The sequence below is a fragment of the Lathamus discolor genome, chromosome 2, assembly GCF_037157495.1.
Source record: "Lathamus discolor isolate bLatDis1 chromosome 2, bLatDis1.hap1, whole genome shotgun sequence".
Classification (NCBI taxonomy): Eukaryota; Metazoa; Chordata; class Aves; order Psittaciformes; family Psittacidae; genus Lathamus; species Lathamus discolor.
Genome location: NC_088885.1, coordinates 5,882,695 through 5,907,044, shown reverse-complemented (window position 1 = coordinate 5,907,044; position 24,350 = coordinate 5,882,695). Strand labels below are relative to the sequence as shown.

Here is a 24,350-nt window from a genome sequence, read left to right as displayed (position 1 = left end):
TTGCTTTCAAACCTTAAAATCTTACAAATGAGCTTTCTTTGGTAAATATATGTATTCAATCACTGTATTTCCTGTAAAGTCATTAAATTCTCCACTAAGAGCATCTTGATCTTCCAAACAGCATTTAATTTTCATTCCATGAACCATAGCTATTTAGTAGCACCTTGCCAGTTACATACAGATGACTCGAGTTTTGTTTTATTTACTTCTCCCATATTGCATTTACTGTATTATGTGTTATTTGACTCTATGCTTATTAGAAAATTTAATCCTTATCTTATTAGTTTAGAGCCAAATAATAGCTTAAATCATAGAATCATAGAATAGTTAGGGTTGGAAAGGACCTTAGGAGCATCCAGTTCCAACCCCCTGCCATGGGCAGGGACACCTCACACTAAACCATCTCACCCAAGGCTCTGTCCAACCTGGCCTTGAACACTGCCAGGGATGGAGCATTCACAACTTCCCTGGGCAACCGATTCCAGTGCCTCACCACCCTCACAGTAAAGAAAATGGAAAAGATTAGGCTTAAAAGAAGTTAATTTGCGTTACTGAAACGTAACAACAGCCCTCTGTGTCTAGAGGAGTCAGACTTGATTTCATTAGTGATATGGAGAAGAGCTGTAATATACGTTTGAACTATGTTCTAATGCAAAGAAAACCTTTCCCTAGAATTAGAAGCTTGAAGTGTTCATTACCTGTAGGCTGGACTTCTTGTGCTCTTCTGTAGAAAACCCAGCTGCTGTGGATGGAAGTTTTAATTCCAGAGCAGCAAAAATTATTAGTTCTGGGTTTAGACATAGACTATTCACTTTGTGTCCTTCTTGCACAGCTTCAGCTGAGCTTCACTCGTTGAAAACTCTTGTGCTGGAAACTTATTTTAAAACCAGACTTTTTTGCTGCTTCAGATTGTTTTTCTTTACCTGTTATTCCTGTTGGTTCTTAAAAGGGGGCAATAAGAAAGACAGGGAGAGACTTCTTAGCAGGGCCTGTTGTGACAGGACGAGGGGTGATGGTTTTAAAATAAAAGAGGGAGATTCAGGCTGGATGCGAGGAAGAAATTCTTTATGATGAGGGTGGTAAAACACTGGCACAGGTTGACCAGAGAAGTGATCATGCCCCATCCCTGGAGACATTCAGGCCAGGCTGGATGTGGTTCTGGGCAACCTGATCTGGTTGAAGATGTCCCTGCTCATTGCAGGGGGCTGGACTGGATGAGCTTTGAAGGTCCCTTCCAACCCAAACTATGCTATGATTCTGTATGTTGGCAGAATAAAGTGGCTTGCATTGAGAGACATCATCATGGGAAGTTCCAAAGAATCACCACAAGTATTTCTTAGTTACGTTAATATATGAAAGCATAATTATTGTTAACGTAAATGATGTGTGTAACATTTTATTCAATATGATGCAAGCTTATATTAGCATTACATTCTAATTCAAACTCATGTGAACCAAACATCAACTCTTCATCTTCTTATCAAATAACATCCTACTGAAACCTTTCTGTATAATGGATATATTTTATACTCAAGATACCTGTTATTCAGATTACAGATATCCAGAAAACCTTTAGGTTTCAAGAGTCTGTGGTTATATTTCTACAAAGTAATAATACTAATAATACTGATAATAAAGGTTAAAACCCACCAATGCTTGACAAAAACATGCAAGAAAAATCTAACTTGGTGAAGTCAAGGTCTTTCAAGGTTCTCTATGATGAATGGTAAGGAAAGACTTAATGAATCTCAATTAACAGCTAGATTTATATAAAACTATGTGCATAATATAGGCTTAAGAAATAATAATGAACATAAACTCACTTTAATTTCCTTACTGATGTAATGCATGATGAGCATACATGTATTGCTCAAGCAAGTTGCCAAATAGAGAACAAATTCTTTCTAAACATCGCTGGAGGCACGCTGAATAAAACTTTCCTTTTACCCCATGTGCAGACCTTTCTCTACAAGCCTTACTTTTAGGCAATAAGAATAATAAAAGCTAGAAAGATTGCCCTAAGAAGCATAAAGAACTCATTTCTTTGACCCATAAAAATAGAAATGCTTGCTTTCCATGCTCAGTCTATGCGCATACTACAATGTCTTCTAGTTGTCATTTTTCACATTTTTTTCCTGTTTGTGAACTGAGTATATTGAATGTGTTCTTTTTTTAAATAGAATTTGAGATAATAATTGAGGATTCCTCCAGAACAACTTAAATCTATTATTATATTTGTTTTTCCTGCCCCCATCTCAAGAATCTTAGAGCATCAATTGCTTTCTTTCCCTGTTATAAATCATAGAATCATAGAATAGTTAGGGTTGGAAAGGACCTCAAGATCATCCAGTTCCAACCCCCCTGCCATGGGCAGGGACACCTCACACTAAACCATCCCACACAAGGCTTCATCCAACCTGGCCTTGAACACTGCCAGGGATGGAGCACTCACAACCTCCCTGGGCAACCCATTCCAGTGCCTCACCACCCTAACAGGAAAGAATTTCCTCCTTATATCCAATTTAAACTTCCCCTGTTTCAGTTTTAACCCATTACCCCTTGTCCTATCACTACAGTCCCTGATGAAGAGTCCCTCCCCAGCATCCCTATAGGCCCCCTTCAGATACTGGAAGGCTGCTATGAGGTCTCCACGCAGCCTTCTCTTCTCCAGGCTGAACAGCCCCAACTTCCTCAGCCTGTCTTCATACAGGAGATGCTCCAGTCCCCTGATCATCCTCGTGGCCTCCTCTGGACTTGTTCCAGCAGTTCCATGTCCTTTTTATGTTGAGGACACCAGAACTGCACACAATGCTCCAGGTGAGGTCTCACAAGAGCAATGGGTGAGCTACTACTGTGTTTGTATAAGTAAATACAGTTTCTGTAGCCAGTACTTACTAAATGCTATTCTAAACTCCTCCTGAGCATTGCTGATAACAAGCACTGTGTGTTACCAACGCAGAAGTGGATGAGTTCTAGTTTATTTGAGATTATAGGGAACCCTTTTGGAAGAGTTATTGACAAGGATTAATTGAGAGCATGTTTGGTATACTCTAGAGGTATTTTATCTTCCTAAGGGGCTGGAGAATTACTGTCGCACATTAAGATTTCAAGGAGTGGAGAAGATGCTGTTTGTCCACATATGGTGTGCGGCTTATGGTGTTGCTTCAGTCCTTAATGGAAAAATGAGTCTGTAAAAGCTGGCTGCTCTTTTTCTTTTCCTTTCATCTGTCTTCGTTAAGTTTTTTTCTCTTCCACACCATTACTGTAAAAATTTGACCTTCTGCCCTCCTCTATATACATATTTGTCTTGCAAGTAATACATTTTCTCTGAAGGAGGGTTCCTTGAATAAGAGAATCCCTTACTGTGGTTTTTCTCACCCTGTATGCTATTGTGAGACAGAGAATAAGATGTAATGCTTTTCAGAATAGTCAGGAACACTTGCCTTTCTCCCTTTCTCTGCAGCTCATGTTAAGTCTGTGTCTGTATTCCTGGGATCCCTGTGTGCATTCTTATCCTGGCTGCTTAGGTTCTCATCCTGCATATGAGTGTCATTGAATGCATCACTGTGTTGACATACCATCATCTGTGCATTGGTACTTACAAGGTTAGACAGCAGCAATAGTGGGCTGGCTGGCCTTCTTAACAAGGAACTAAGTTAAAAACATGAGATATTTGATACGTGCCTGCGAATGCTTCAAGTTGGGTGAGGTTGAATTTCCTTTTATATTCCAGGCGAATACTTCACAGAGATTTGAAAGCCAAGAATATATTTTTGAAAAATAACCTGCTTAAAATTGGTGAGATTTCAATATTTTTTAAAGATACATTTTAGTGTGATTCCAGCAGGAGTTTTGTCAGTAAAGAGGTTTAAATAAAGTCATATCTGATACAGGATTTTGATTTGTGGTTAAACATGTATCTGAAGGGGGCCTATAAGGATGCTGGGGAGGGACTCTTCATTAGGAACTGTAGTGACAAGACAAGGGGTAACGGGTTCAAACTGAAACAGGGGAAGTTTAGATTGAATATAAGGAAGAAGTTCTTTACTGTAAGGGTGGTGAGGCACTGGAATGGGTTGCCCAGGGAAGCTGGGAATGCTCCATCCTTGGCGGTGTTCAAGGCCGGGTTGGATAGAGCATTGGGTGACATGGTTTAGTGTGAGGTGTCCCTGCCCATGGCAGGGGGGTTGGAACTTGAGATGATCTTAAGGTCCTTTCCAACCCTAACTGTTCTATGATTCTATGTGTTTGACAGGCAGACAGGAACATAGGTAGTGAAATCTTCACCCTTGAGGATGCTCCAAGCTTGGCTGGACCTGGACCTGAGCAGCCTCACGTAACTTTGAAGTAGGCTGTGCTTGGAGCCAGGGGTTTGAAGCAGACAACCTTGTGGGGCCTTTTCAAATCTACATCCTTTTATAGTTCTGTGATTTTGTGGTGTTTTCATTTTGAAGAATTACAGAAAAATGCGTTACCATTTTTTAAATACTGGCAGGTTTGTGGGTTTTTTATGTAGTTGTAACATGTCTAATAATACACCCAAAGAGTTTATATGAATAAGCATAGATTTATATGAGTAGATTATTGTTTCTGATATTACTTTTAGGGGACTTTGGTGTTTCTCGTCTTTTGATGGGTTCATGTGATCTGGCAACTACATTTACTGGGACACCATACTACATGAGCCCAGAAGCACTGAAGCACCAGGGCTATAACACAAAATCTGACATTTGGTGAGTACTCAGCATGCTGTTCTGGTTGTTTTAGGCATTTCTTTCCTATATCAGCGTTTGATATTATTTAGGAACTAAAATTATTCCACAATGTTTATATCATATGTTGTGATTTGAAGGTTTGCTCTTCGTGTTAAGAAGCATGTAGGTTGATACAGTTCCGGGTTATCTAGGACTTCAAAGGGTTGTAAGATTCAGACCCAGTCTCTGCCATGACACAGGATGATTGTAGACCCACTTCGGAAGGGGGAAATCTTTTTCTTCCTCATATTGAGACACATAAATGGAAAGAAGCAATTTCTGTGAGGTTTTTAAGTGGATGGGGAAAGAATGATTCCTGGCTGAGAGGGGAGCAGAAGGACCTCCTTAGGAACTGAAAAACATTGGCAAATGTATAAAGGAAGAAGGTACTTGAAAAGGGAGCTGAAAATGAGGATAACTGGAGTGTTAGGACAGAAGCAAAAAGGCTCAAAGGTAGAAAGAAAAGTGCCAGTTTTGCACTTAGATGGCACAGATTATTGGGATCAAGACTTCTGAAGTGATGATTAGATAATCCAGTTGCGAAGCTAAGATCTGTTGAAAGACTTCAGGAAACCTTTAGGTACGCAAGTGTTCTTGCAAGCTAAGGTGAAGAATGATTTGCTTTTTGATTGGCGAAAATATCTGGCTTGTTTTTATGTGTGTCCTAAAAGATCTTGTGTTTTAGGATGGTAGCTAAATCTCCAGTGTTCTTTAATTCTTATATAAAGTGGGCTTCTCTTCTCCAAAGAGGAGGCTTTTCCTGTAGCTATGCAGGAAAAGGTTACTTTTCTATGAAAGAGTCATGAGGAAGTTAAATTCAGAAGTATATTCCTCATGGACTCTGCAGTCAGAGCAAAGGCGTTCTGATACGTTCGGACTGAGACATGTAAGTCGCGAAGGTAGATGCATTTACATTATTTGGCCTTTGGAGTTCAATTAAAAATGCTACCTTGGATCTTACAGCTTTCGAAGAGCTATAGCATAGTTTGGAAAGATCAGTTGGCACCAAAAGCTTCAGGGTGTTTTCTGCTGAGGAGAAGCTGGAGGTCTGTCAGGCACTATTGTGGAGAGCCCATGGGGACACTCTGTTTTATGGTGTACTTTGGCATAAATAGCTTCAGTGTGAAATGGTCATAGATCCATTTTGCTGAAGGGTTGTTTAGGGCCTGAGTCAAACCTATTCATGAATACAGGGAGCTGTCAAACCAAATGTGCTGGTTGGATAGTTTAATGTCCCTTTTAGAGTTTTATAACACTGGCAGTTACACAAACTAAGGTTATAAAAGCAGTTAAATTACAGGTTTGGGTCATGTGCAGATTGCTTATGAGAATCGGGAAGCAATTTTCTCTTGCTTCTTACAAGATGCTTAGGCTGGAGCTGTAGAAACACAACCGAGAAACACAGTCTTGAGGCAAAAGCTTGGTGGTAACTGCCCTGGGCAATTGCAGCCTTGCTCTGGGCTGCAGGGCAGCATTTCTCAGCTTAGGAGGTGCTTGTTTAATTTCAGAGAATTGTATGCAGCAGCAAAATCGTTATTCTTTTTCTCCCATTTTTCTTTTTCCCCTTTATTTTAGTTCCATGGAGCAGATGGGGTTCTCCCTGGGTAACCTATTTACAGCCCTGGCTGCAGCAGAATGCCCTGGGTGCTCTTTTCTTCTTTCTCCAAAGCCTCAGGTGTAGTCAGAGTACTAAACTAGATGAATAAATAGGCTTCCCTGATGTGACAAATCCTGTGCTCCTAATGGCTCATTGAACAATTTCTAGCTGCCAGAATCAAGCAGCCTCCAAAACAGATTGATTCTACAAAAAGCAGTTACAGTACAGTCTGTCAGATTGGGATTCTCCTTCCTTTTTTTCTTCCCTCAGGCTGGTTTCCATTTTTGTTTGATGCTTTCAGATTCCATGTGTGCCGGGGGTTTTTCTTGTTGTTCTTTTTTGCTTGCAAGCATTTTCTCATGTAGTAATTATCTTAGAGTTTGAGCATATATCATAAATGAAGATAGAATTGTAGAATCACAGGATGGTTTGGCTTGGAGAGGACCTTGAGATTATTCAGTTCCAACCCCCTGCTATGGGCAGGGATGCCTCACACTAGACCATGTCGTCCAAGCCTCTGTCCAGACTTGCCTTGAACACTGCCAGGGATGGGGCAGCCACAGCTTCTCTGAGCACCCTGTGCCAGTGCCTCAGCACCTTCACAAGGAAGAGCTTCTGCCTTAGATCTAACCTGAACTTCCCCTGTTTCAGTCTGAACCCATCACCCCTTGTCCTATCGCTACAGTCCCTGATGAAGGGTCCCTCCCCAGCATCCTTGTAGCCCCCTTCAGACACTGGAAGCTGCTCTGAGGTCTCCACGCAGCTTCTCTTCTCCAGGCTGAACAGCCCCAGTGTTCTCAGCCTGTCTCCATACAGGAGGTGCTCCAGCCCCTAATGAACTACAGCCTCCTCTGAACTTGCTCCAACAGCTCCATGTCCTGTGTATGTTGGGGACACCAGATCATCATCTGTGCAGTCCTGTTTGCTGATTTTTGAATTTTAAAAGCTGCTTAACAGTTAAATCTTTACAAAATCCGGCATTTTTTGATGTCCCTCAGTAGGTGGACTTTTGTTCTGCTAATTGTTTTCACATACTGTTTGAAAAGTACCAGTGAGTGAACCCTGCTATTCCTTCTCCTCTTCTTTATTTGCATTGCATGTAATGCTTGGATTTCCACTTTAAAATTATTTGCCCTTGTTCTTTTATCAGCAGACGGAGTCAATTCCTCTTCTTTAACCCAAATGAATAATTGAAACTTTATTCAATATTTGTTTTTAAAGATAGTATTTATATCCTTTCCATCAAAGCCATTTGCCTATACGTACTTCTGCTTATCAGTATGCTTTATTTTCATGCTCCTTCTGTAAATTATAAATACCACAATCAAATCCTACATGAAGAGTAAAGTGGCTCTGATATTTAAGTTGGTCACTTTGATGAGTCTGGTCCTGTAGCTGGCTCTTACCAGCATTTTCTCTGACCTTGATCAAGTCACTCATCAGTGCCTCAGTTTTTCTGACAGCAAACTGGAAATAACACTGAGCATCCTTCAAAGCCTGGAATCTCAACTCTCCTATGTTTTAAAAGCCATTTGTCAAACAGAACACAGTTGAAGTGCAGGCTTTTATGAATAGTCAGGAGATAAATTATTATGAGGGTGTTTATGTTAAGATGTTCAACTTGGTGATCTTTTATGATCTCAGTTAGGACTGGCAAGTAAAAGCCTGGGGAATAAGGTGATGGTAAACCAAAGACCCATTTAAAGTTGTGTGCAATCTTTCCTCCTGTTTTTGACTGGTTTAATACTAACACCGGTTCTTAGCTCGATTTGCAGACCTGCATGTTCAGATTTCTTGTTTTCTTCTCCAAATAAAATCTCACAGAAAGCTGGTTTTAGATGTTGCAATCTAATGCTTTTATCTGAAGGTTTTATATCTGAGAATAAACTCCTTCATAACCTATTGTGAGTGTTTGGCTAAATGAGTGGAACCACACCAGCAGGCACTCTGGCTATTTGAAACTGGCATTATTGTATATGAACTTGAATTTTAGCCTCAGTTTATTACCAGAAATCAATTTGCAAAACCAATTTAAACAAACCCGTGTCCAAACACTACCGATCTCAACCAGTCACTAATTGTTAATTTAATGAGTAACCACGCAAGGTAGTTCATATGATAGGGTTTTGCTTTATTTTTACACGCACATATATATGGATAGATATGGATGTGTGTTTACATACAGAATTTGTGTACACTTGCAGAAACAGAATGATGATATCTCCCATTTATAAAGTTACTAATTTGTGATCTGAATAGAAGTCTTTCAGATGGAAAAGATAGCACGATAATGAAATATCCTCTTCCTGGGAGAAAACAACTGTGATTTCCCTTACTGTGATGTCACCCCAAACATGTTGCTTATACTCCTCCTGTTATTTTATTCTTCAAGGTCTCTGGGGTGCATTTTGTATGAGATGTGCTGTATGAACCATGCCTTCACTGGACACAATTTTTTGTCTGTGGTGTTAAAGATTGTAGAAGGTGATACCCCTTCTCTTCCTGATAGATACCCAAGCAAGCTGAATGCTGTGCTATGCAGGTACAATGTTCTCTTTTTATAGCACTTTTCAATGTAAGCTTGGAAAACCGCATACTGATGACTTTTGGTTTTTAACATTTCAGCATGTTAAACAAGGACCCTTCTTTGAGACCAACAGCAGCAGAGATCCTTCAAATCCCCTTTATTGATGAACAACTACAGGTATATAAGAAAAAGCTTCAGCCACATACTTAGTGCTTGGGTGTGTATTGTGCAAAAGCAGAATAGAGGCAAAGTAGATGTGTTGAGGAAAAAAAGTGAGATAGGAGTTCATGGGAATATTAATCCGGGGGAATTCCAGAGCTAAATTGCAAATATGCCTGAGCTAGTGAGGCAGTGAGAAATGAAGCCCTTGTCGTTTTGCATCCTGAATGAATCCCTTTATAAATGTTGTGAGCAATAAGGAGAATGGGCATTTATGTGCAACAAGAGCAGATCATTTGGGCCTGGGTATATATAATCTCTAAACTGTTCTGGTTAGTCCTAGTTTTAATGCAAAACAGAGCATCTTGCTCTTGTGGCCCCTGCTTCAGTGTATGTATTGTTTGGTGTTCTGAGAAGGAGGGGAAGGAAACTGCTCAGACAGGTTTTGCATTACAACTGTACTGGGTCATCGCTGAAGAATCTGGATCACTTCAGCCTCGGGTGTTGATACCAGTGCTATCTTATTTCCTTGCAGAGTATGCAGTACAAGTTCACAAACATGACTGTGAAAAACAAGGTATTTGACTGGCAGAAGGAAGCTGCTCCCATTTTTGATGCTGTGTAAGTATTTTTAACTGTTTTATGGGCAGCAGATTACAGAATCCCAGACTGGTTTGGGTTCAAAAGGACCTTAAGATCATCCAGTTCCAGCCTCCTGCCATGGGCAGGGACACCTCACACTAGACCATGTCATTCTCCAAGGCTCTGCTCTGTACAGCCTGGTCTTGAACACTGCCAGGAATGGAGCAGTCGCCACTCTTTTGGGTACCCTGTGCCAGCGCGTCAGCACCCTCACAGTAAAGAACTTCTTTATATCTAACCTGAACTTCTCCTGTTTCAGTTTGAACCCATCACCCCTTGTCCTATCACTACAGTCCCTGATGAAGAGTCCCTCTCCAGCATCCTTGTAGCCCCCTTCAGACACTGGAAGCTGCTCTGAGGTCTCCACGCAGCTTCTCTTCTCCAGGCTGAACAGCCCCAATGTTCTCAGCCTGTCTTTGTATGGGAGGTGCTCCAGCCCCTGAGCATCCTCGTGGCCTCCTCTGGACTTGCTCCAACAGCTCCATGTCCTTTTTACGTTGAGGACACCAGAGCTGCACACAGTGCTGCAAGTGGGGTTTCATGAGAGCAGAGAAGAGGGGCAGGATCAACTCCCTCGACCTGCTGCTCACGCTGCTGGGGGTGCAGCTCAATATATGGTCTGTATGTACACACTATGTATAAAATTAGTCTTGCCGAATACTATAATGTTGTAACCACTTGCGTTATTCTCATAGTGCTTAATATTTAGAGGAACCCATTCCCCAGAAATACAGAGGAGCCATCACATTAATGAGAGGCATGGTTAAGATTCAGGGGGGAAAAAGAGGATTTGCAAATCAAGTCTTTTTATTATACAACTGTGTAAATTGTACATGCATGTAGTATATGCACACAATAATTTAGTACTCATTGGCATGTAAATTATGACCTTTGTCTTCACATTTTGAAAGTTTAAATCATCGTTTTAGTTATGTCATGATAATTTATAGTGCTGCTGTTTGTATAGCTACTAATTATTAAGTGTGAAAGCTATGATTCCTAAATGACATTAAACTAAAAGCGTTTACACTTAAACTAATATTCAGCTCATACGTATGTAGGATACTATTATATTACCTTGCAACTACTGTGAGAAACTAAGACTAGCGATGTTTCTTGGCTCTTACGCCAGTAATGCCTTCGCACATGATCTCTCTTTTAGGTACCGAATACATATGAGAAAAATGAACTGCATTTAATTTCAGTGCTGCACTGATTAAAGCAAATGTCAGCATGGGCAGCTTCATTTTGCCTTTGTAAATGAGCTCTGCAGTTTTGATGGCAACTCGCCCTCCCCTTTGCTTCCTATCCCTGAGAGGCTTTGCTCTGTTAGGAGCTAGCACACTCAAATTCAGGAGTCTGTGGTCCTGTGTGGATGCACTGGATATCCCTGTTTCTTCTTTCCTAAGTAACTGCCAAGACTTTAACAGTGGCTTTTAGCGACCTGTGCTCTTGGAGAGGACCCACAGTTTTGTGGCTGTGGTCACTTTGCAGGTGTTGCCAATTCTGCTGCTCACAAGCATCCCTTTGGGAGAGATGACCAGCTTCAGCTTTTCCAAGGTGTTATTTACTATCGGTGTTAGGAAAAAAGCAGAGCAAAGGCAGTGTAATTCTACACAGCAAAATCTTCTGTCCATGTTTTTTATGCAGTGTAACTACTGGAAGTATACCTGTAAAGCCTTACCTCTAGAGATTGTGGTTTGGGTTTCCACCCTGTCACTTCTGTTCTTGCTCTCTTTCATTGACAGATGAGTCCCTGTCTCTTTAAGAGGCCAAAGTTCTACATTTTGGCATAAATAACTACATTTAATATAAATAGGTTCTTGAACTTTGCAAGCATAGAATTAAAATGCAACAATAAATGATACCTGTATTGGCTAGTAGCAATAAATAGTAATAAATAACAGCAAGTGGAGCTAGCAGAGACTGCTATCAAGTTTTTGGCCTTACTATTCTGATCATCTGCTAGAAGTAACCATTTGCCAGTATACTGGGAATAGAGTCAGACAGGTAGATATGCAATAGCCAGGAAGTATTAGATGTATCATTTGTCTATGGCTGATGTATTCAAGTTGATTCAATTAATTTTGCACAGATTCTTGTCTCTTCAAATTGAGTATAGTTAGCTGCAGAGATATTCCGTAGAGATATACCTTATATAGTTTGGGGGCACTGGAATGTTGCCCAAATATTATGCCAACTCTATCTGAATTATATTGGGTATTTAATGCCGATTGAAACATAAAATATCAGAATCTTCATGAAAATGTCAATCCTTGCCCTTATTTTGTGGGTACAAGCTTTCACGTTCTCTCTTTGAGGAAGCAGGATTTTTACCTGCAAAATACATACACAGACTTCTACAACAGTCTGATAAAGCCACTTTCTATTATTTGTAACATATGCTGTGTTCCATATCTGGTCCATTGTCGTTAGTTTGAATGTATTGAGTCCAAATGCTCGTCATGTATTGACAGGACATTCATGTATATCCTAGAATCTATACCTGTTCTTATTTAAAAGTAAGTCTGTGGTCTCTAAGATGAAGAGCAAGTTCTGACTGCAAGCATCATGTTCTTATACATGTGCTAAAAGGAAAGAGAAAGCCAGCGGCTTCCATGCAGAGGTTCAGAGTTCCTAATAATTGTGGAGCAATGGATGAGAACCGGTTTTGTTTGAGCATGGAAATTTACCTTGAGGTTTTCAAATTCAGGGCATCAATTTGACCAAAAGATAATATCCTAGGAGAAGCTTCACGGTAAATTATCTTCAGATGTGTTTCAGACTGAGTGTTTTTGGCAAAATGTTTGGGATACGCATTAAGTCATCATCTTATTGTGACTTTTATAGTATTTGTGAGAATGTTACCTGTTTGTATGGCTACGGGTAAGCAAAATGCCAAATAATTGCTGCAATCCCAGATCTAAAGAGGAAGCCAAATGAAATAAAAGTACCTGAGAAATGCTGGAGAGCAGAAAATCGGAGGAGAAATAACTTCAATATAGTGAATTTCCCACATCTGCTGTAATGAAGCAATACTGCAGTCTGAGTGAGTGTACAAGGAGCTGCTTGTTATGGTGTACTCCTTAATCATTGCTGCTTTATATTTATGATTCTTCTTTTCTTACCAGGAAGTATTTTTTGCCATGTATACCTGAATCTACTTTCGTCTGGTAAAGGCCTCTAATGGCTTCCTTTATTCCAGTCCCATGCAAGTCATACAGTTTGAATAATGAAGGATAAAACTGTACAAATTCAGTTTCGACTTGGATGCAAAATAGTTTTTTCCCCCAAGAGATTTTTATAATTTAAATTAGATTTTTTTTATAGGGGACAAGAAATATGTCTACATTATTCATACTTGAAGACATGGTTCCATACTTATGAATAATTGAACTCGTCTTTGTCCTTAGCCTTTCATATTTCACGCTGATATTCATATCTTTGCACTATTCCCCTCTATAGTCAACATTTGAAGAACATAATGAGAACTTCTCATTTATTAAAATCCTGATTTCAGAATGATAGTCCAGAAGGAGTGTTACAATTTGTGTAGTAACAAAACTTAGATGGTCAGAAGTGAATTTATCTCAGAAGAGCAAAAATACTAACTTGAAATGAATACTTGGTATCATAAATACATGGTATAATAAATATATATTGGTGTAAGAGAAACATGACTGCTGAGGCATTTCAAACTATGGTTTAAGATATGTAATTACTGCAGGACGGGAGATAAAAATCTGAGATTAATATCCATCTTCCAATACAGGACTCTCCTCTGTTGATAAATGTAGCTTAGATACATATGCCAATAATTCATGCTCAGCTTTCAGAAAGGGTCTATGGAGACCATTTTACCAGTGAATTATTATTGATTAGGAGCAGAAATGCAAGAGGCCAACATGATAATTGTATCTGTCATGAAAGACACATTAATGTTCTCTTCTTTGGTAGACAGCTTGTAACAGTCAATGTAAAATGTATGGGTTATGTTGTTTTTTCTGTGGTTCTCATTGAAAGACTGCCTTTGTACTTGGAATATGCTCAGTAATGAAGCCTGACAGGGTAAATATTTCACTGTGCTTCAATATTTATTCTTTTCAGGAGCTGAGTTTATTTTTTTTGCCATTTTCACCCGAGATGCCTGAACTGATTCACGCTCTTCATGAGTCTCAGTTTAAATTCATCTGAACAGAGACATTTGCTTTCCAAACGAAAGCTTATTTAATCTGCTCTAGAACCTGTGGATCTCTAATTATTCCAGTTGAAATGTCAACTATGTTTCAATATCAAATCAAAGTAATGATATTTACAGTTTTGTATTAAGATGGGCTTGCATGTATTCAATTCCAGGCACAGGAAAGTTCATCTTCAAACTCTGCAGGATCTGTCTGAAGTACAGAAGATGACACCGCGGGAGCGCATGAGGCTGAGGAAGTTAAATGCTGCCGATGAGAAAGCAAAGAAGTTGAAGTAAGTCGAGCGTATCGCTTGCATTGTGCCCTAGCCTTGCACTTTACCCATCCAACAGCCTAAGCAGACAGTAGAACTGTCAAGGCAAAACTAGAAATGGAGAAGGCCTTCAGCTATTCAAAGTGAATGGGGATTTTTGGATAAGTTAAAGAATTTTATGTAATAAAAAAGTCAGAACATGAGCCCAAAACTGATAATTGAGCACTGTGTTTCTGGTTAAATAAATCTGTGAGAGATCTTCAGATGTGTTTCAATAGGCGACTTTTTCTTAATGACTTGGCATTTTAAGGATTGCACAATTAGAGGAGCTGGACATGCCGTTACAATCCAGCTTTTGTCAGTTGATTTGGCCAAAGAGATTTGCCAATAGACGTTAATAGCTCAGAGGGTAGTCTTGCCAGATGGGCAGGAGAGGGTATTGGACATGTTATAAAGGCTTTATGATTTATGGTTTTTAATTGAGTAACACATAATAAAAAGGGGGATTTGACGGAGAATAAGTACTGTTTCTGAGTGGAATCTGAGAAACGGGTGGAAGGCTACATGTCTATGCATGGATTCTTTTTCTAAATGAAGAGGACGCTGTTTTGATGACACACTTGAGCTTTTCACAGTTAGAAATATCCAATGTTTTATTTGGTATGAATGAAAATGGGAAAAGCACCACATTAATTTTTAATGGTTTCTTCAAAAGCATTTTTGCAAAGTGCAATGTAAATGAACAGATGTTTATTTATTTATAGAGGGTAATAGAGGGAATGCTTACTTTTGGTTGCAAGAATCAGCATCTTAACCCTGTTGTGCCAAAGCAAGTCATCAGTTCAGTAAAGCAATGGTGTCCTAGTAAAGAAGAATATTGTCAGGTGACATGAAGTCTAAAATTACAGCCTCAGGAACTCTGCAGCTACATAGGCCTGCAATCAAAAGTAACCGCAGTTGAGCAGAAATGCTCTGTAAAATCACGTCCGATCATTACTTGTGCCAAATTGTGATGTCCATACCCAAAAGTTGCGAACAGAAGAACTAAAGGCATGAATTTCCCTTTAGAAAATACCAGTGGTCTGATGAGCATTTGTTTGTCTGTCTGTCTGACACTTACTGTTGTATTTGATACTGGAGATGTTATGTAAATTTATTCTCATTTAAAAGAAGTCTTCTTGAATTGAAACCACTGTTTGAAAAGTATTAAATTCAACACCTCTTCTGCATGGTGTTTTCAATAATGTGGTGGGCAAATTTTTGTACTTACATGAATTTTATAAATAGGAAATCTGTCTCACTTTTTGCAGATGGAGTTCTAGCTTGCTTTTCATTTTCTTTGCTTTCTTGCATTTTAGTGTATTCTAGTTAGATTTTTTTCCCCAGAAAAAAAAAGAATATATTTATTTTGTAATATAAAGGCAACATATTAATCTTCAAACCTTGTTCTCAGTCGTGAACCTTTAAAGTAGATCTATGTTTAGCTCTGGGTTGTTGCCAGCTGACTCTGGCTGACAGCATTTGAAACACTGCAAAAGCAGTACCTTCTATGACTGGAGATCTGCTTTCAGCAGTGCAAATCCAGAGATGGATGGGAAGAGAGTATAGTGATGGAAACTGGAAGAACTGCTTAACATGGCACCTGGCTTAAGTAGTCCCAACAGTCCCAACAGTTAACAACTCTTCCCCAGGTGAAGTGTTCATAGAACACAAATGCTGCATGCCTTTTGTTCACCTGAAAGGTCCCTAAATGGTGGAATAAGGTCCAAAGAATTTAAAAGCTTTGGAAGCACCAAAAAAGACCGGGACTAATAATTTACTATTTCTCAATAATATTATACAAGTTGTGAAAGAAAAATATAATAGTGTTTTGGAATTAAGGCCTGAAATCTCTTTGTGAGTTCACCAAAAGTAACCTCGAGATGATCAGATGCCTTGAACAGTCAGCATCATGGGAGTCTGATTATGGAATTTGGTTTTCCACAACTACATTTAGAAGATCCCTTTGTCCACTCCCTCATACCACATCCTAACCAGAAGTATTCTGGATTTACAGACAACTGGTAGAGGAAAGATATCAAGAAAATATAAAGAAAATGCAAGAGTTCAGGTCCCGTAATTTTCAGCAGCTGAATGTCGATGTCCTACATGTAAGTAATGGGCTACTGCTTTGGAAGCCTCGTTTATGCACATTCGGTGTACAACACTTCTGTTTCCCACATGCTTTCTTTAGCACTAGAGGCAGAGTCCTGTTCTGAGACTACTCATTTGGAAGTCCATCAAAGTCTGGACCACAAGGTACACTGGCTGTACCTTGTGGATCTCTGATGAGGGAATGTACATTCACTTATTCCAATATGGTTTGACATACTCTGTATTCATTGCTCAATTTCCTGTTATTAAGTTGCCCTTGAATCTAAAGCTGCCATCTGGTACGGACTTAGAGTTGGTATGATATCAGAGGCCAAAATACGTTCATTTTCAACATAAGTTTAGAATTGTAATTCTTTAAACACTGTAATTTGGCAGGGCTGTGGGTTCTTTTCATTTGATTAGTTGAGAATATTAACATTTCAACTGGCTTTTTATTAAGAATGAAGTCTGGAATGACTCCCAGTGTAAGCTTTAAGCTATCTCTAACAGAAGACAGGCCTGTTCAATTGTACCACTGCATTTTATCACAGAGGGCAGTGTCAGTTTGGAAATATTCAGTGAAAGCATCACAGAAATAATGAGATTTTATGTAGGTTTTTTTTCTCCTACCTTTTCTTTCATATTCACTCTAGCTTCTATTTACCATTGTGTTTGGGGAAAATAGTATGTTCAATGTGTCCCTGCTATATGGCTGAGTCAGTATTGATCATAATACAGGTCCAAGCAATTGTGTAGATCAGGGCAACCACTATATTGTGATCCTGCTGAAAGCTCTAACTCTACCTATTTCTCCATGCTGCTTGATTCAACTAAGGAATCTGATGGGCAGACTTCAAAACATCCAGTTTGTTCTCAACCAGCCATTACATGCAACTGTGCGTTCACAGGACATGATGAACCAAGTGGAAATGGGTCAAGTCAACTCTGCATGTCTGAATTTACAGACCATGGTAAGAATTTCAAATTCGATGTTGAAATAGAACTTCCTATCATGAGATATGCTGACTTAGAAAGAAATGGCTTTAACTTTACACATATGAAATGACCTGTGTTAGAAGAGCATTTCCTGAATCCTCTCTTCAGTGCAAAAATGAGAAGAATTCAGAGCATTAGCACCTTCAATACACCTTGCTGCCATTTGCTTTATCTGTAACGATGAGAGAAGCAGATGGAAACTCTTTAAACAGTGCTTATCGATACTGTCATCAAATACCTCTTGTCTGAAGAGTATGAAGTACTGTATAACACGTACTTTTCTCTAGATAGATGACCAGATAGCCAGCCTTTTCAAAAAGGGTCAGGAAAATCTTTTTAAGAGCACACTTGCAAGTGTTTCTCCAGTGTTCTGGAATAGCGTCATACTCTCAAATACTTAAGAACCATTGTGGAAGCATTTTATTGGTGAAACGTTTTTAATCAGGTTAGAACCTTGCAAGAATGCATTAATATACTTTGAAGTATGAAAACTACTTTTGCGACTAGCTCTGCCTTCTAGCTTTGGTTTAAGCACATCTGTGATAGTATATGCGAATAAATACAAGGCATCAACATTAGTTTGTGGTGGAGGTGGGGCTTTTTAGTAGCAAATGTCTTTTTTTGTTCAATATAGCCTCATTTATGTCTACGGGGTTGGCTTGATACTCCACAGAATAAGGAGGGATGACCTGTGTAGGAGAGAACCCAGCTGCTAGAAAGACATCCTAAGGGGAGGATGGATGTATTTCAATTGCTTGCAAATAGAGGACCAGGAGAAAGCAGTAAATGTGGGTGGGAGATGTACCAGATACCTAAATAGAAACAGAAAAACATGCATGAAAAGAAAGAAACTGACGTTTCTGCCTTTAGAGGTCATTAAGCTGTTAAACTATAATGACAGAAATTAGATGCGTTTATATTTGTGATGCAGAAGCTGGGTCAATCCATTGTATGAAACTGAATGCATGTTTAAGTGTTTTTGCCAAAGTCTCTGACGTTGAAGTGGTGGATTCATGGCAGAAAAGCATTATGGATAGGCAGAAGAAATTACATGGTTTCTCTTTGCTTTGTGAATAACTTGTTATTCCTGAAACTGACTTCAAAGCTGTTACTTACACTATTCAGTACTCACACTCCTTTCTTTAAACATTTCAGTGCAAACATGCATGTCCATCAACTTCATCAGGCTAGTGATAGGACAAGGAGTGATGGGTTCAAACTGAAACAAGGGAAGTTCAAGTTAGATATAAGGAAGAAGTTCTTCCCAGAGAAGAACTGTGCCCAGAGAAGCTGTGGCTGCCCTATCCCTGGCAGTGTTCAAGGCCAGGTTGGACACAAGGGCTTGGAACAACCTGGTCTAGTGTGAGGTATCTCTGCCCATGGCAGGGGGTTGGAACTGGATAATCTTAAGGTCCTTTCCGACCCAAATCATCCTATGGTTCTATGATAAGGAACTAGTGACTTGAAAAGAAGAGACAGCCTCAAGCTGCCCCAGGGCAGGTTTAGATGGAGCTGAGGAACAATTCCTGCCCCAGAGGGTGCTCAGGCATTGGCACAGGCTGCCCAGGGCAGGGCTGCAGGCACCGGCCCTGCAAGTGTTCACACAGCGTGGAGACGAGGCCTCAGTGCCATGGGGCAGTGGTGGCCTTGGCAGTGTTGGGGAGCGATTGGACTGGGTGAGCTTAAAGGGCTTTCCCAACCCGGCTGATTCTGTGTTTGTGTGTGGGAAGAGGTCAAGATAAAGGGGCAAAATAACTCAAGCTGACTACTTGTGGGTTTTAAACTCTTTTTACAGAAGAAGAATGTGAAAATCAAAGGCAGGTAATTTAGAGGGGCATATTATATGACCTCTCCAATCTGCATTATATTCCTTTTTATTTCTGTATGGTGCAAAGATGATAACATGTTAAATCGCTTAGCTTAGTATGTTCCAATACATTATACCTGGCAAACCCCAGATTTCATTGCAATTCCAAAATAGCTAACTACATTACGATAATTGCATGCATTCTTTCTGTATTTCCATTGCTAATTGTAAGTTATGGATATATTGCTTTGAATTTCAAGTGGGCAAAGTTCATTTGACTCTCACATAGGAAAAGTTCACTCATAAAACATTGTAGGGATTTTTTTCTACTCCACTGCTTTTTTTACAAGCTTTGTTGGCAGATTTTCAAGGTATTTTGGTAAATCTTGGAGGGTTAAAAGCCCGCAATATTTCTGAGCATGTGTTTAAGCATCTCTGTACGCACACATGTAGTTTAGTGCCTCTAAAACAGCGCTTATGCATACTGACTGGGTAGCAGAGTAACACTCCAAAATACACTCATACAAGCAATCACCACCCAAGGCCTTTAGGAAAACCATGCCTTGTTCTGTGTTTCAGTCTGGCAAGTCGAAATAGGACAGAGTAATAATAAGTAGCATTATGCAACTTGCTGCATTATTCTTGTTCCAGTATCCTTTGTAACCAGGAAGACTTGTCTTAAGTAAGAAGACAGTGTTGGGGTGAATTCTACTGCAGTTTATGCACTAGTCTCTTGCGTGGTTACCCTGCTTCCAGGATCATAAGGCATATTCCCTGACTTACTACTTGCTGAAATGATATTATGGGATGTTTGCGAAGAGGAGCTTGCCTGTTTAGTTCTGGCATTTGCAGTTACCAGTCCTTCACTCATCCTTGGCACGTGGGATGACGAGAGGGTACCAGTGTGCCCCTCTGACCTGCTCATCACTCCCTGGGTTTCATTGCTCGGTTTCCCGCTGAGATCCAACCTTGTCCCAGGTTCAGTTAAAGGAATGGTAACTCTGATTTAATCTAGCAAGAGCAAGGTTTAACAAAGGTTGCAAGGTTTAGCCACAAAGGGGAAAATAAAACAGTGATTTCTCCAGTTCTCCTCACCTCCCCCTTTTTTTTATTTGACTGAAGCTTTATTCTTCTTGTGTAAGGAATTGTTCCCTAGAATTGTTGCTTTTGGGGAGCTTATTTGGCTGCATGGCTGAATGCACTTCTTCTGGGGAGCTGGGCCAAATTATGGTGACATAAGCTGGAGCCAATTCCAACTGAGGGATAATTTGCTCAGAAAGCAGCTGTAAATACTGCATTAGGTTGCTGTTTCTACTAGCTTAGCTTGCCGTGCATGTGGCTGTCAGGCAACCGGCTGGAGGAAGTGAGAAAGCAACCTCAGTGACAAGGTTTGTTTATGTTCTCCTGCTATTTTATCTGCTCCACAGAGCAAAGCGAGCCCCTGCAATGCAGTAAATATGTTGGCTTTCACCGCTTCGTTTCATCCAGGTGTTTAAGGTATCAATACCTTTTCCCTGGGTTCGCTTGGTTGCAATCATTCACTTGTTTTCGTACTTGCTCAACATATAACTCGTATTACTGCTTCCATCTAAATTAAATGCATTTCGCATCTTTGCTACAACCAGACTCACAGCTGCTTACACCAGTTTGGATCCAAACCATTCTTATTTGTTTTCTACTCTTTTAATAACTCCCAGTTGTAAAAATTATCCTCACTCTATGTCTTAAAAATGGCATTTCTTGAAGTGAATCTTGAGGAGAAGAAAATTACTATCTTTTCGCATTAGCACATGGACTCTTTACTTCCTAATGCTGTCATCAGACTGAGAGGGAAAGCATCAGGCAGTCTCGCCCAGATTCAGCAGGGAAACTGAGGTTTTAGTTGAAAGGATGCTCTGAATGATCAAAACATAGAATAAGAACTACCTCCAGAACTGATGGCATAAGGTAGCTTCATGGTAAGTTTTCCTTTAATTTACAGCTCTTGCTCTGTTCCTGCTGGAAACTGGGCAAATAATAGGGCAACCTTTACAATAACAGGGCCTCATTGTGCATAAAGGAAATGGCTCCCATGGCTCACTAAATGCTCCCTGATACTGACTTCATCACTATCTTGTTCTTTCTCTTCATTCGTCCATTGGTAATAAAAGAATTTCTGGATATTTGGAAAACGTTTTGGTTTGCTGGACTTTAAACTGTGCTTGAAAGGCAGCACAGCGTCATTTTCATTGTCACTGCCTCCCAGAGCTCCCCTATCTGTATACATGACAACCAGAAAATCAGGAGGAAGCCCTTCCCCAGGAGACAGCGAAAACAAACCACTTGGAAAATCAGGGAAAATATGTTCTTTCTTGCTGTTCATTTTTGTTAGCAACTCCTTTCTCCCTCTCACGCTTTGTCTCTGTGCATACTGATAAAACACCAAGAGGCGGAAGGTTTGGGGAAAAGAGCTGTGTCCTTAAAGTAAAACAGTTTTCTTGGAAATTTGATTTTTCCTTGGAAAAAAAAAAAAAACATTTAGAATCTAGCTACTTCCTTTCTAACATCAAGTAGTAGAAGATCCTCATAAAGCTGCCCCGACTTACATCCTCTTTATATTTCTAGACATTTCACAATAGGTAAATCATCACTCCGTGAAGCCCACTGGTGAAATGAAGCCTTTTTCTTTTTCTAATGCTAAAAGGAGAATTATAAAGTATTAATGTTAAACTTTGGTTATAGTACGAGTTCTCATTTAAAACAGCCCCTTTTACTTTATGTCAATGCTGTACATGGCCATGTCAGAAGGCACTTCTTTTAATGACTTCATAGTCCTTTTGTGCTTAGCCGAAAGGATCGTCCAGGACTTTCATGGGCATGGAAGTGCTGTTGCATGCATTAGTTAATTCATGAAGCACATTTTCTGAGAGTCTTTTCCAGCTTCATTTAGAAGAGCCAAACAAAAGCTTTCACTGACTTGTTGTTGAAGGTTTCAGAGCTTAAAAATACATTTCTCTCCTATAGCTGACCAAAGGATGGTCATTCTCTGTGGTGGTTTTTGTCCAGCACTGGGGAAAAAACCTAAACCAATCTGAGTAAGCTTAAATTATAATATTGGAGTTATCTGATTTTTCCTAATCATATGAGTATTGGCCTGAACTGCAGAGGGGCGCAGAGCCCTTGGTCTCCTTTGCAGTGCAATTTCTCATTCAGGATGATGTAGCTCAGGGAAACATGCTTACATTTCCAACCTCTCTCCTAGTGACAGTGCTTCAGGTCTTTCCGTTTTCTCCCTTGAAGGCAGAAATCCCTTTCTTTTTCCTCCCTCTGTGATAATGGATGCACTGTTCAGAAGAGTGCTGGTCAGCCCTGTTCACCTTCTCCCTTTGCCTGTGACTCGTGAGAATGTGTACACATTGCAGGGACATACAGAAACAGGCACGTTTCTGCTAACCTTTTGAGTGTGTATGTTGGATACGTGCACACACAAATAGATCTGGGGTAATCCTAAGCAGTTTGTTTGTGAAGCATCACGTAACCACAGAAACATAAGACAATTGAGCTCGGAAGGGAGCGCTGCCAGTCTAGTCCAACCCCCTGCACTTGCAGATGCGGAAGAGGAATGCTTTGCTCTGCTCCTGCCTCATTCCCCAACATGGCTCATGTACAAAGCCATGCAGGGCAGCAGTGCAACTGTGTGTCCTGGCCATCTGTCTTGACTTTTCAAGCTCTCTGTAGCAGTGTGTGGTAGCAGAGCTGTGGTAGTGATGCTTTTTAGTGTCTTGGTTCATGTCATCATAACATTAAGCGTGCATTATGTCTTATGACAGTATATGTTTGTCAGAGCAGTTGAATGATCTGCTCCTCACATTGCTGTCTGTAGCAGTGTGCAGACTAAGGGGTGTAGCTACATGGAATTATAGGATTCTTTTCCTTTAGATGGGAAAGTGCCAGCTGAGAAAATCTGCCTTTTCCAGAGATGCGATGAAGCCTTGGGATTAAGAAAGCACAATAGTCCTTAAAAGCTGAGTTTTACTTTGTTTCTATGAATACAAATGGTGAAAATGAACATATGCTGTACCATTCTGTTTTCCTTTTTCTTCTTTTCCCTTTCTTAAGTAAAAGAGGTCCTACTTACTGTCTTCTGCATGCACTGGAATGTGAGAATGCTGCATCAATGCACCAGTTATAAATAGGGCTTCAAGGCAAGAGAAAATTGAAGATATTTATCAAAGCATTTTCATGTCATTGCCATGTTGCCATGCTACCTGAAACAGGCTTTTGGTGGATTTAAGCAAAATATTGCAAGTATCACATTCCTTTGTTTTCTGCATAGCTTTTCTTTTTGAGAGATAATGGGGCTTCATCTTTCCTTCCACTGTTAGCATCATGTTAATATAGAAAGGAATCTAAAGGGAATGTTACTGTTCAAAGCTTCTTTTCTCTCGAATATCTAACGTCAAGTGTCTCGGTGCTATACCACCAAGCCAGGCAGAAGCAATAGCTGGGCTTGCTCTGAACAAAGTGCTTTGGAAGGAAATAAAAGGTACTGTGGCTGGCCTTAGAGCAAGATGCACAGCTAGTTAAAACAGTGTGTTTTCAGATATCAGCTGACAGATCTCAGGGTGCGAGGGGCAGAAGCAGCTGTAGAGACTTTCCTTTGTGCTCCATATGGACCATATAAGTATGCTGTACCAGAGGGAGAGCAGGCACTCAAGGGACAAGTGTATTAAAGCCATGTTGTGGCCATCAAGCTGCATGCTTGACCCCCTGGCATTGTAGTAGAAAACTTTACACTGGATATTGCCATTTGGCAAGGGTCTGCAAGGAAAGCAGAATTCCTGCCTATACCATGTGTATGCTACATGGGGACTCGCTGTGCTTGGGCAGGTCAGGAGTGCTGTGTGAGCAAGGGGGTCCAATGGGCTACAGACAGTGTCAGGACCTTCTTAAACATGATGCTGTTCTTCTCCTGGACCAGCTTTCGAAACAAAGAGGTACCCTGGTTTCGTCAGCAGCGCTTTCTTTCCAGTTTTTATATGATAGACTTGATGTTCACTTCACTAGCGCCAGTTTTCCTTACCCAAGTACCTTCCAGGCATAAATAGGTTTAATTTCTGTTTTATGTCAGCACAAAGGACATGCTAGGCTTTGTGAAGGCATGGCAACAAAAGTCAAACAGACCTAGTCCAAAGAACATCATTTTGATTAAAGCTACTCCTCTGAAAGTACAAACCAAGGAATTTTCTTCCATGCTACATCACTAAGGTGTGCAGTGGTAATGCTCAGGGATGGTGGGAG

At 40.2% G+C, this 24,350-nt stretch overlaps 1 protein-coding gene across 2 annotated transcripts in view; it reads left to right on the top strand.

Annotated features, from left to right (window-relative positions):
• Window positions 1-24,350, top strand: part of NEK11 (NIMA related kinase 11) — a 66,731-nt gene that overhangs the window by 21,266 nt on the left and 21,115 nt on the right. For both annotated transcript variants that reach the window (XM_065669181.1, XM_065669182.1), the window contains exons 5-12: window positions 3,734-3,798; window positions 4,607-4,733; window positions 8,744-8,893; window positions 8,977-9,055; window positions 9,573-9,658; window positions 14,036-14,155; window positions 16,191-16,284; window positions 17,103-17,238. In XM_065669181.1, the coding sequence (XP_065525253.1) occupies window positions 3,734-3,798; window positions 4,607-4,733; window positions 8,744-8,893; window positions 8,977-9,055; window positions 9,573-9,658; window positions 14,036-14,155; window positions 16,191-16,284; window positions 17,103-17,238 (857 nt within the window). The remainder of the gene's footprint in view (window positions 1-3,733; window positions 3,799-4,606; window positions 4,734-8,743; window positions 8,894-8,976; window positions 9,056-9,572; window positions 9,659-14,035; window positions 14,156-16,190; window positions 16,285-17,102; window positions 17,239-24,350) is intronic.